The sequence below is a fragment of the Macrotis lagotis genome, chromosome 7, assembly GCF_037893015.1.
Source record: "Macrotis lagotis isolate mMagLag1 chromosome 7, bilby.v1.9.chrom.fasta, whole genome shotgun sequence".
In the NCBI taxonomy this organism is placed as follows: domain Eukaryota; kingdom Metazoa; phylum Chordata; class Mammalia; order Peramelemorphia; family Peramelidae; genus Macrotis; species Macrotis lagotis.
Genome location: NC_133664.1, coordinates 14,802,585 through 14,815,286, shown reverse-complemented (window position 1 = coordinate 14,815,286; position 12,702 = coordinate 14,802,585). Strand labels below are relative to the sequence as shown.

Genomic DNA, 12,702 nt, shown 5'->3' with positions numbered 1-12,702 from the left:
AGCTTCCTTCAAGCTATGACAGGCTGGGGGACCCAGGCTGGCTGGCCATTCCACAGCTGGCCCGGCATCTTTACAACCTGCCATTTCTGGGTGGACCTCCGTATCACATCTCGCCCACAAGTCATCCTCAGTAACATGTCCAGGGAGGCAGGTGGACCTTGGAGTCTTCAAGACTGATGGTGTTTCATGATCCACATCCACAGAGATCACCAAGAGAAGAGAGATCACTTGTGCCCTGTGGTCATTCACTTCTGGACCCAACTCCCTGTTAGGCTGCTTCAAACAAAGGCAGCAATGCCACCCTGCCATCAAGCTTCCAACTTCACCTTCTCTCCTCTGTCATAGCTTCAGCCCTGGGAAGACCCCCTCATTGCTTCCACCTAGACCAAGGCTGCTGGAGGAGGGCTGTCTGCCAGCCTCCAGGCTCTCCCTGATCTGGTCCAGTCTCTATTCAGCCACCAAAGTAATTTTCCTAAAATGAAGGTCTGATCACGTCAACTCAATAAACTCGAGTGGCTCCCTCCTGCCTTGGGGTCCCTCCTGTCAGTCCAGTCTCCCCCACTCTTGGATCCCAGGATGCTGGCCTCCCCGCTGTTCCACAAATAAGAGCCTCCATCTCTCAGCTCTGGGCCTTCATCTGACCTTCCTCCAGGTTTGGAAGAATGCTCAGCTTGATCCCCCAAGTTTCTTTGGCTTCCTTTAAGTCTCTGCTCTGGTCACATCTCCTGGTCGCCCTCGACCTCAGCTTTCCCTGCTGACACCCCTGATGCAGTCCGGATCTTTCCTTCCTTCCCCAGTTGTTTCCTGATTGCTTCGATCAGACTGTGGGTGCCTTGGGCCTAGGCTGAAGAGTAACCCATCATCAGCCCTGTCCAGGCCAAGACAGGTTCCTTTCTCCTTGAGGCAGAAAGCCCTGAATGGGTTCAGCATCAGGGAAGGACAGACAGGCCAGGTCAGAGAGACACTATTACAGAAAAGTCACAGACATTTTGAAAAAAAGCTCAAGTACCTTAATTAAGTCAAAAATTGTTGTTGAAATTTATACAGTGAAAAAAATCAGTTTAATCACTCAGCTGCAGGAGTTTCATGGTTCCTAAACATTAAAGAGCCACAGAACTTTTAAGAGTTTTCTGATCCCAAGAATCCTACTGCCATTGTGGGTTCAGTGTTTGGAACAGTAAAAAAAATTCAGATTGAAGGTGTGGGGGAATGCAAGGAAGGCGACTCCACCTACACTGACCTCTAATGGAGTGAGGAAGAGAATAGAATCAGGGTAAAACACAGCCACAACGAAACAGACTTGTAAAAAGGACTAAGAAATTCAAATGTGTTAGGAACTATGCTGAAGCAAGGATGGCCTCTGAGCTGGGCTTTGAAACGTGGATAGGCAATGGGACTGAAGGACGACTCATACGGAAGAAACAGTGTGAATAAAGCCAGAGGGAGGAAGGTGTGAGCTGCCTCTAGCAAAGAGTAAAAGCCATCCATGGGATGGGCAGGCATAGTGTAGGCTGGAAAGGGAGGAGGAGAGGGGAAGGCTGACCTGGGCAGTCCAATACAGTCCAATGTGGCGCCCAGAGAGAGATGGAGGGGCAAAGACCAGCCCAGCAGAGGAAACAGAAATGGGGAAGTGACCAAGAATAGGGAGAAGTGAGGGAGGTGGGAGCGGATAGGAGAAGGAGCTGACCGAGGAGGAGGAGGAAGAGCCGGCCGGCAGGGATGTCGGCAGGGGATGAAAGCATTCCTTTAGGAGAGAGGAATCGAGGTCAATGGTCCAAAGGAGGCAGGGACAAGCTTTGAGTAGGGAGGAAAGTGGGCCACATCCAGTTTAAGGCATCTGGACAAGACAAATAAAGCAGCTGCCAAGGCCCAGCAGAGGGGAGAGGGTATCCAGGCCTGGATGCAAGAAATGGATCTGGGGGGGGCAAAGCAGGACCCAACCCTGGTGAACTCTGGGGGTCAGGTGTGGGACAGGAGGGGTCTGATACCCTGGGAGAAGAGGAAAGTCTCGGGGCAGAACTCACCCACAAGAACTCATTCCTATTCCCCTCTACTGGGCGTCTCCTTAACCATCTGCTTCCTGGCAGCCTGAGACACCTTTAGGGGGTCACAGACGGTGGAGGGTGGCTCTGGATGGGGTTGCCACGCTGCCCCTTCTGCCACTGGCCCACTGCCTTCTCGAGCCCCCCTCACAAACCAACAATTCCACCTCCTGGACCCCGCCAAGGACTCTGGGAGCAGAGCTTGCCTTTGGTTTGAATTTTCTGCGTAGGAAGGGGAATGATAAAGCAGCATGCTAATGGAGTAGCCAACTTGGATCTGGCCTCCTGCATATGCTCAGAACAATATTTTATTTTAAAGCAATTATGGATTCGAACACTGTGTAGAGATGTTCAAAAGTCTGGGAGAGAGATTTTATGAGCCCAGATTTTAGAATTTAAGTACATTAAAAAAACTCCACTAAAAACTTCTATTTAGGAATGATGGGGTGCAGAAACAGGCTTGAGAGGAGAGGGAGAAGAAAAACAAGAAGGGATGGAGAGCACATTGAAATTAAGCTGGGCTCCTTGGCTGTCAGAGTCCAGATCTGCATCCCCAGGCTCTGCCCACAGGGAGCCTCACCGCTCTCCAAAGCAGTGAATATCCTGAAGAAAAGGGATTCTATCATTAGATGATGTCATATGGCTGGCTCACCCCAGCCACTGATCAGCCCTCCCTGACCAAGTGCCATCCACACTCCCCTGGTCCAGCTCTCCAGGCTTCTCTCAGTAAATCTCATGCTTGGAGAAATCTGGGTTTCCTGCCCACACCCTGCCCTGTGGTCTTGGGGGGTATCTTCCTTGGTCCCCCAAACCCCAGATAATCTCCCATTTTTCTCCACATTCCTGGAGTTTTTCATCCAGACTGCTCAGGTATGACATGTGTCACATATTGTCCAGTGAATAACCAGACCCTGAATTTCTACACAATCTCAAGCTCCGAGAGGACCCTGGCCGGGTCCTGTTCACCCCTGTATCCAGTCCGTAGCAGGGACTCCATAAACCATCTCCTTAATGAAGACATACCACATTTAGCAGTGAGACTGAACCTGGGCCTGGCTGGGAAGAGGCAGCACAGGCAGGATTCTGCTGCTGATGCCACACTTTGACCTGATTTCCTCATCCCCCTTCATTCTAGAAAGAGAATGGTCCTCACACGAGGCAGCATGACCACGGGAAAGCCGCCATGACAAGAAGCAAGGCCCAGGAGACACAGGCACAATAAGGGGGAGGGTCTCCAAGGCACCATCGTCCTCCTGCCCACCATCCTGCCTTCCTCAGCCATCCACGTCACTGGGTCCTCTCCAGGTGCCTCTCCAGGCCTCAGCTCCAGCCCCTCAGGGTCAAGGGCCACCTCTCCCCATTCATGCAAAATGAGCTTTAAGAACCCTCTTTCAAAACCTCTTTCTATTTGGGGCCAGGCGACTCAGCCATTTTCCAAGTCCTTGTGTCCCTTGCTCCCATTCCATGACCAGTTGATTGGTAAGAATGAGCCCTGCGACTTCCCAGCTCTCTTGCGTCCTCCCACCCTCCTCCAGGCTGCCATCTTCACACTTCTCCCCTCCGCCTCTTCCACAAGAGCCCATCTTCAGGAAGCCACTATCCACGTTCTTGGGCTGGCCCTCGGGTCCAGACTGGTCCTGTGCTCTTCCCTCGTGCCTCGCAGCTGCCTCCACACAAACCTTACCTTTAGAGGGTGGTCCTCATCCCCCCCAAGTCCCCAGACAACCTGGGAGATGCCACTTCTGCTCTAAGGCCTCACTGAGATGACATCTCCTACAGGAAGCCCTCCCTGGTCTCTGTAGCTGGGAAAGAGCCTGGGGTGACCTTGCCCTTGGGCACCCCTCCATTCTCTCCTCTCTTTTTATGTGCTACCTCCTCCCCCCAGACCAGAAGCTTCCTTGGGGCAGGGGCCAGGTCAGGTTCTGCACAAGGCAAAGGCTTCATGGAGTTGGTTGAGCTTACTAAAATAACCTCATGGAAGCCGGCAATCTCTACGTAACCCTTCTTTAGGGGGGACAGCCCAAGCCCCGCTCCATGCTCACCTGCTGTGGGGTAACGGCATCCCTATAGCTGGGCAGGATCTTCAATGTGACGCTGCCGCTGATGCTCCTCAAGAGCTCCTGGAGCTCCTTGGGGTTGTTCCCGACCTCATGGCCATTGACCTCCTTGATGACGTCCCCGACGTGAAGGAGCCCCTGCCGATCTATCATTCCCCCGTGAAGGATGCGGGCAATGACCAGGTCATTATTTTCCACCCTAAATGTCACACCCTAAGGGATAAGAGCAATGACAGCACCTTCATTACATCACTACCAAGGGGTCAGTCCCAGTCCCTGCCCTGGGAGAACAGGCTGGGGCAGAGCAGCCCGGTGGCTACTCCCCTCTTGACTCTGTCATTCTCCCTCGATGCAGTCCCAGGGCAATGAGGACAACATGGAGCAAGAAGGAGGACTCGTGTCTTTGGATGCCCATAGTGCAGGGGTACCACTTTCACTGAAAGGTGGCATTTCCTAGGGTCTTGCCACCCCACCCCCAGATGCAGACCACATCTCTGGACAATCCTACTGGCCCCAAGTAGCAAGCTTTCCTAGAAGAGGGGTTCAGGGAGCATGCTCCAGGTATCTGCATGTCCATGACATGGAGGGGATCATGATGCCACCAGAGCGCCACTGATGGGCCAGGGGGCCAAGAGGGTCCCTCCCCAACAGCTCCCCAACTAAGGGGAGCTGAGTTCTCATTCCTTTCTCACCAGAGGCTCCCCTGCTTTCTTGTGGATCCCCAGGATCCGGATGGCATCCACCGGCAGCAGCTGGTTGTTGACAGAGGAATGATTCATTTCTGGGCTGGATGGAGGCGAGTCATAACACTTAGATGCCACGATATCATGGGCCTCCAGAAGGGACTGGAAAAGAGTGACCAGACATGGGGTTAGAACCACAGGCCTGCCAAGGGCTGGCTCCTCTGAACAAAAGGGGCCCCAGCCTGCTCCCTCACCAGATCCATGTGCTCAGAACACCCCAAACTCAACAGATACAAGACCAGTCCCCCCGCCCATACACAGAACCTGCTCCTCTCCCGGCTCTGTTGGCAGGATCAATACTTTTCACTGGAACATGCTTCAGTCCCTGTAGCCTGACCCGGTCCCTTCGGGTCACTCTACCTCCATCCTCCCGTTTATTAAGCATGTGATGTGCATGGCCCCTCTTTTCCAGGCCTGCTCCCCTCTGCCCTAGCTCAAAAGAGCTCATCCCTGCTCTTCCAGAAAAACGTCCTGGTGGCCACAATGTTACAGGAACATCCCCTCCTTGGGTGGGTCGCTCAGAACCCCTTGCAGCCCAGTCTCAGCTGCTGCTCCCCAGCTCCTGGGCTCTGACCCAGACTCCAAGATGAATCACAAACCCCCAAACTCATCTTGACCTGCTCGCTGTGGAAGGCCGAAGCTACCGAAGCCTCACGCAGACCTGCCCCCTACACTCCCACTCCCTCGCCACTACTCCTTGTGCCTGTACAGACTCCCCCCCCCCCCCCCGCTGTGTTCAGACTCTTGAGCATCTTGCGCCTCATTTCTCTCTGTCATGACTTTTCAGGTTCCCCAGAAGCTTCTGTATTACTGTAGCGGTGAGAAACAAAGGGAGAAGGTCCAAGGGGCCTGGGATGGAGCTCTTGGAATCCCTGGAACCCCATGAGTCTTTCCTAGGTAGCCCCAAAGGAATCCTGCGCGCTGACCAGACACCATCCTGGAGAGGTTGGGGTCTGGGGTCCAAGAGGAAGAAGCCAGAGATGTCACCTCAGAGACAAGAAAGCCTAAGGAGGACCCAGGAGCTAGAGGCATTCCAGGACAGAGTTCCCACTAGAAGAATCAACTTCAACTCTTTCCTCATTGGCTTGGAGTTCTTCCCTCAGCTAACGCGAGTGATGGGATTTGTTCCACAGTGAGCTCCACAGGCAGGGCAGTGTCAGGAGGACAACATCCCTCGATACAGGAAACTGCTTGCCCACAGGAACTGGGTCACTTTGGGGGTGGTCAGAGCATACACTGTGTTAAGGTACACTCAACGAGACTTGGAAGAACTTGAAGGGCCCCGGATGGACCCCCGTGCCTAGAGCATGGAGGAGCCGAGGTCAGCTGGGAGCCTAGAGATGCATGAGCTGGTTGAGGCTGGATGAGTCGCAATATCTGACTGCCTCAGTCTCCTCCCTACTGGATGGAAAGCCTTCCTTGTGGACTTGCTGCCGAGGGTCCCAAAATGTAAGGATTCCTGGTGTGTTCTTATAGGACCTAGCAAGTCCCTTCCTGGCAAGTCAGAGCGGTGTGACCAGGGCAGATGACGGATAATGTTGTGTCCAAACTGTGTCTGAAGGGGGAGAGGGAGGAAAGAGCCTCCCTTCTATGCAATGAGCAGAAAGCTCCCACAGGATTCAGCCAATTACCAGCGGAGAAGCCCCCCGTGTGGCTGAGCAGCCACTTGGATGGTGCACTGGCACAGAGGGGGAGAAGGAGGAGAGTGGAGCAGAGACTGCTGCTGAGGGTCTCCTCTCTTCCAGAATTTGGGGGAAAGAAGCGGAGTTCAGTTTTAGAACCCCTGAGCTTAGGAAGACCACAGGATGTCCAATGGGAAAAGCCACATCAGTCATTAAGAAACAGAAACCCGGCTCAGAAGAGCCCAGAGGTCCTCGCCACTCTGTCCCACTGCCTGCCACTCATTCGGCTGGAGTGAAGGACCTGGATCAATTCTGTTTCATTGCTGAGACATTTGGTTCAGTCACCGAGAGATGGACAGCCACCAATCAACAGGAGTTAGAGCATGATTTCTGGGGAAGTAAGCTGGAGGTCATCAGGACATCCTGATCCTTCATCTGAAGGACTCTTAGCAAAAGGAGCCTCCCCTGGATCCTCCCACCTTAATCAAGAAGAGAATTCGAAGGCAGGCCTCCAGCTCAACAGACTGTGTAGGGGATGGGAATTTTCAAAGGTGGGCAGTGCCCAAAGCAAAACTGAAGGGACAGAAGAAAACTCAGACCCCCCCCCTTTCTTCACCTCTCTGAAGCCTGTGGCAGTGATGACCCCCCACCCTTTACTCCCCCCCCTTCTCTAGAGCATCCTGCCTCTCTGACCACCTGCCTCAGTTTCTTTCACAGGATCTCTACTCAGGCCGTGCATGCCAACCATGGTGGTCTCCCTGGGCTCGTCCTGGACCCTCTGCCCTTTGGGCTCTCCTCAGCTCTAGCCTCTCTAACCTCCATCTACCTGGGCACTAGCTCTTCCTGGAGGTCTAGTCCCCATAAGAAACTCCCCATTGGCCCTGAGCTGCCCAGGCTTCTTCTTCACTACTCTGGGGTCAGTCAACGTTGCCTTCATGACGTCTCTCAAAATATGGGCCTTCCATCCTGGGATCCTGCCCCTGCTGTGGCCTTCACCATCCCACATGGGGGGATCCCTCCGCCAAGGCTCTCCCAACTCCACAGAGTCCACTCAGCTGTCAAATTAACCTCACTCAAGGATAGGGCCGACCATATCACTGCCTCTTTAATACACCTCAGTTGCTCTTTGTAGCCTCCAAGATCAAAGAGAAAACGTTGGGGGTCTCAAGGTTCCTCCTGCTTCAGCCCCCTCTGGCCTTTGCAACCACCCAGCCTCTTCCCCATCACTGGCTCTCTCATCCTTGTCCTGCCCCCAAGATCCTGCCTCTGGCTGGACCCCTGCCTAGCAGGCTCTCCTGCCTCATCTCTGCCTCCTGAATTTTGGGGCTTCCTTCAAGTCCCAGCTCAAAGATCATCTTCCACTAGAAACTCCTTCCCCTCGACAGATGGCCTCCATTTTCTCCTGTCTATCTCTTGTCTGTGCAGAGTCATTCTCAGCTCATCTCCTCTGTTAGACTCCTGGCAAGGCAAGAGCTCTCTCTGGCCTTTCCTTGAATCACCAGCCCTGGACATACAGCAGGTACTTCATCACTGCTTAATGACTGACACATCATGAACATCATGAATCAGGAAGGACAGCATCACCATTTGCACTCTGCACCACATCCCTGAAATAATCCACTAATTCAACCCTGGGTCTCCCCTCTTTTCCCTCTGCTGAATTATTGGAAATTGACTCTTCTACGTGACAGTTATTAAAATCGTCCTTTGAGCACTTCATTCGGCTGGAGTGAAGGACCTGGATCAATTCTGTTTCATTGCTGAGACGTTTGGTTCAGTCACCGAGAGACGGACAGCCACCAATCAACAGGAGTTAGAGCATGATTTCTATCTCGTTGGGAAAAGAGAACCAGCTGGAGGGTGTGGCAGACAGAGTGCCCAGTTCAGAAGACTCCTCTTTCCAAGTCCTCAGACAATGGCTGGGAGTCCCTGGGTAGACATTCACCTGCTTGCCTCAGTTTCCTCATTTGTAAAGTAAGCTGGGGAAGGAAAAGGCTAAAACCACTACACAATCTCTGCCAAGAAAACCCAAATGGGTCACAAAGAGCTGGACATGACCAAAAAGGAGTAAACTACATCAATATTTGCTAGATGAATGCATTGAAACCAGTTTCTTTCTAAATATCTCAGGTTTTGCACTAAAGAGTTAATATGTGAGGGTGTGGAAAAGGCATTTGTGACTAGAAGCCTAATAACAGCTGGTTGAGAGAAGGGCACCTGGCAAGGGCAGCACTGTGGCTTAGGGACCCACAAACGCAACCCAGTCCTCATGTTGGCTAGTCAGCTCACCTTTAGGGAACACCCACCAGGAAGCCAATACCTCCCATAGGGGTAGAGTGTCAAGAAACAAGCCTTGTCTACTGGGGGCATCATGGGACCAACTGGGGACGGACAAGATCTCAGAAGAGATCAGCCAAGAGAGGTCAAGGAGAGAGTGCCTGCAGGAGGTGGGTGGGCTGATGACCAGAAGGGAGATCAGTGATGGGAAAGGGAGCATCATGGGGGAGAAGCAGCAGGTGACAGGCTGGACCATCAAAATGTTGCCATTAGGCCTCTGGATTAAACAGGTCATTTCTTCAGCAGAGATGAATCAAGTTTGTTGATCTTGTTCCACTGCTTTCAGTCGTTGTCTAAACCTTCGTGGCCCCATTTGGGTTTTTTTGGCAAAGATACTGGATTTGCCAGTTCCTTTCTCAGGTCATTTTACAGATGAGGAAACTGAGGCACGCGGGGTGAAGTGACCTGCCCAGTGTCACCTGGCAGGCACACATCTCATGCAGCATTTGAACTCAGGTTTTCCTGATACCCCATAGCTTCCCTGATATATTTTGACCTGGTGGTCATTCCAGTCAACTAAAGGACAGTAAGATAATGAAGCAAACTGACTTCAAAAATCCAGGTCACCCAATCAGTTTTGCTCTGTTCTTGGGCCATAAATGGCACACCAATCTCAACTGGCCAACTCTAAAATCTATCTCTGGTCACAAGGACTGAGAAAAAGAGATTAGGAAAGAAGAAAAAGGGAAGATCCACATGAGTATGGAGGGGAAAACATCCTCAGGTCCCCACTTTTCATGTTAGCTAAGTGGGTTGTTCTTATAAATGAAAGTCTCTTTAACTATTATCATGCATTTTATAGAAAGACTAAAAAAATTCCATTAGAAATATTTTAAGATATTTATAAATTCAAAATGGAGGTCAAAAGAGAAATCAATTTCCCTTTTTAGGTAAGATAAGTCATCATAAATATTTCAAATATTTAAGTAGCCAAATTTGGGATATATTTCATAGATGGTTTGTGTATGGAAGTTTACAAAAATGTAAAATACTCAGACTTAAAAAAAACACCAGTTATTGAAATAGCCCTGAATGAGAAAAAAAGAAATTGAACAAGTTATTAAAACTTCCAAAGTCAAACAATTCAAAACCAGATGTATTTAGAAATGAATTAACAAGATTGAAAAGAAAATTAATTTCTTTATAAAAATAGAAAAAGAAGGGACTCTTCCAATTTCTTTCTAGGACATATATATCATTTTTGATAACTAAACCAGAAAGAGAAAGTAAGCAAAGAAAACTACTAATATGCCTAATAAATGTTGACCCCAAAATTTTAAAGTTAGCAAAAAAAAAAAAAAAGGACATTAACATATCCTATGCCAGGAATTCAAGATTAGTTCAGTGCAAGAAAGGTTATAAATCTAATAAATTCTGTTGGATTTTAACAAAATACATCACTAAACTTTAAAGGAATAAGCAACTTTTTCTTAACATAGTAAATAGTATTTATCCAAATCCAAGAGTAAATATTCCATGTAACAGAGAAAAGTTAGAAGTCATGCCCAAAAGATCAAGGGATAAAGCAAGGATGTCCAGCATTAGCCTTACTGAGTGATAAGTTGTAGAAAGAATAAGACAAGAAAAAATAAATAAATAAATAAGCGCGGGCAAAAAGTAAACAAAATTCTTACTTTTTGAAAATTACACGCAAGAGAATACTATCTAGAGAACTCTTAAAATTGACTGGAAAATTAATCAGGCAAAGTTATGAGACATAAAACAAACTCAGCAGGAAAAAGTAGAAAAAAGAAATTCCATTCAAAATAATTTTTAAAAAATCATAAAATATCTGAGACCGTCTACCAAGTCACATGAAGGAATATGTGAATGTAACTACAAAATAATTTTACAAAATTATTGGAGAAGGTATTAATTGCTTGCTATCATATAAATATGACATTACCTAAACCTTTACTATGCGCCATAGCCAAACAAATGACCAAAGTATTACTTTACAGAACTATAAGAGAAAAAAAAATGAAATTCAACTGGAGAAACAAAAGATCAAGAATTGCCAAGAAAAGTGAAGTTAAATGTGGTAAAAAGGGGCCTTGCAGTCCAGATCTCAAATTGGACTAGAAAACATGATTTGGTACTAATTAAAAAATAAAGAGAGTGATCAATGGAACAGATTAGGCACCCAACAGCTCACAGAAAAACCAACAGTGGTATGGTATTTGATAAGCACAAAGCTCTCACTTCCTTGAGTAAGGATTGACTATTCAAAATAGAAACTGCTGAGAAAATTGGAAAAGCAGTCTGGCAGAAATTAGGTCTCGATCATTATCTCACAATACACACCAAAAGAAACTCCAAGTGGATATATGACAGAAATAAAACATGACATCATAAGCAAATTAAAGACTCTTCAAAAAAAAAGTCAGGATGGGGCAACTAGGTGGTGCAGTGGATAGAGCACTGGCTCTGGAGTCAGGAGGACCTGAGTTCAAATCCAGCCTCAAACACTTAATAATTGTCTAGCTGTGTGACCTTGGGCAAATTACTTAACCCCATTGCCTTAAATAAATAAAATTTAAAAAACAAAAGAAAAAAAGGTCAGGATGACAAAAGAAAAAAATGTACCATTCTGAATATATAATATCAGCTATTTGGAAATTTAATTGGTAAAAGAAGAGTCACACAGTCAAGGACTCAAGATAGGTACGGATGGGAGTAAGGCACAAGAGGGAAAGGTTACCTGAAAGTGAGGCTCTTTGAGAATACCGACCAGCTCTGCAACATTTTCATCTACATTTATTAAAGGACTGATGTCTTCAAGAATTTCATTCACCAGTTCCAAGTTATTATCACTGACAGCTTCAAGTTTAGAATCTTCTAGTCTCTCGTGAGCCTGAAATCATGATAAATTATGTTAACAGGAGTATTACTTTTCATCCCTTTTGATCCACTTAATGCTTTCTTCTTGAACTGTTAATTTTTCATAAAAATTATTTTAGAACCACACTATTTTAATATTTGATTCATATCAGTTTAATTTCATTGTTATACAGGCACACACACACAGGTTCTTCCTGACACCCCCTCATACCGTTTTACAAATGATATGAGATTTATAATTCAGTCTGATCCTGATTACAAAATGTTAATTGAGTATAAAACACAAGCAAGATTTCAAGTCACTGGTCACGACTCCTTTCAAAAACAATATTAACTGAATGCTGGCTAAGAAGGCCTGATTCTCTCCAGAATTTGCTGATTTTTCTAGATTAGACAAATGATAGACAAAAAGTGAAGGGAGAGTTGGTGCGTGATCTTCTCTTTGCAGATGATGGTCCGCTCTATGCAGCAAAGGATGGATCGAGTCTCTGCTGCTCATGCGCATTTTGGTCTAACAATGAACACCAAGAAAACCCAGGTGTTCCATCAGCCAGCACTGAATGATCCAGATGTAGAACCATCAATTACAGCAAATGGAGAAGTTCTGAGGACTTTATTTTTTTTCTTTTAAAAAATGTATTTGTTATTATGAACCAAATCAAATAAAAAACTTCAGTATACAAATGAAAAGATATATATATGAAGTAGTAAATTTGTTATGTAGTCTACTTTTTAAAAAATGTTTATTAAATTCATAATAGTGGTAACAAAAATTGTCCCATTCATTTACTTTCAAACTTGATTTTTAACACTGCATTTTTATGTTGACACAAAAATATGGAACGCTTCACGAATTTGCGTGTCATCCTTGCACAGAGACCATGCTAATCTTCTCTGTATCGTTCCAATTTTAGAGTTTAGAGTTCCAACCTCCCCCGAAGCGAGCACAGTTCTGAGGACTTCAGACAAGTTGACTGACCTTGGGGCATCCTCTCCAGGGAGGTTCACGTTGACAATGAGGTTGACACTTGCACTGCCAGAGCTAGCTCAGTATTAGATA

The 12,702-nt window shown here is 47.5% G+C and overlaps 1 protein-coding gene and 1 non-coding gene across 6 annotated transcripts in view; both read right to left on the bottom strand.

The window, feature by feature from the left end:
* PALS2 (protein associated with LIN7 2, MAGUK p55 family member) overlaps window positions 1-12,702 on the bottom strand; it is a 59,570-nt gene that overhangs the window by 7,336 nt on the left and 39,532 nt on the right. For all 5 annotated transcript variants that reach the window (XM_074195493.1, XM_074195492.1, XM_074195494.1 and 2 more), the window contains 3 exons: window positions 11,503-11,655; window positions 4,792-4,944; window positions 4,085-4,312 (listed from right to left, as the gene is read on the bottom strand). In XM_074195493.1, coding sequence (XP_074051594.1) covers window positions 4,085-4,312; window positions 4,792-4,944; window positions 11,503-11,655 — 534 coding nt within the window. The remainder of the gene's footprint in view (window positions 1-4,084; window positions 4,313-4,791; window positions 4,945-11,502; window positions 11,656-12,702) is intronic.
* LOC141494627 (U6 spliceosomal RNA) lies at window positions 12,474-12,576 on the bottom strand. The gene has a single exon (XR_012470519.1). It is a non-coding gene; the product is annotated as a U6 spliceosomal RNA (small nuclear RNA).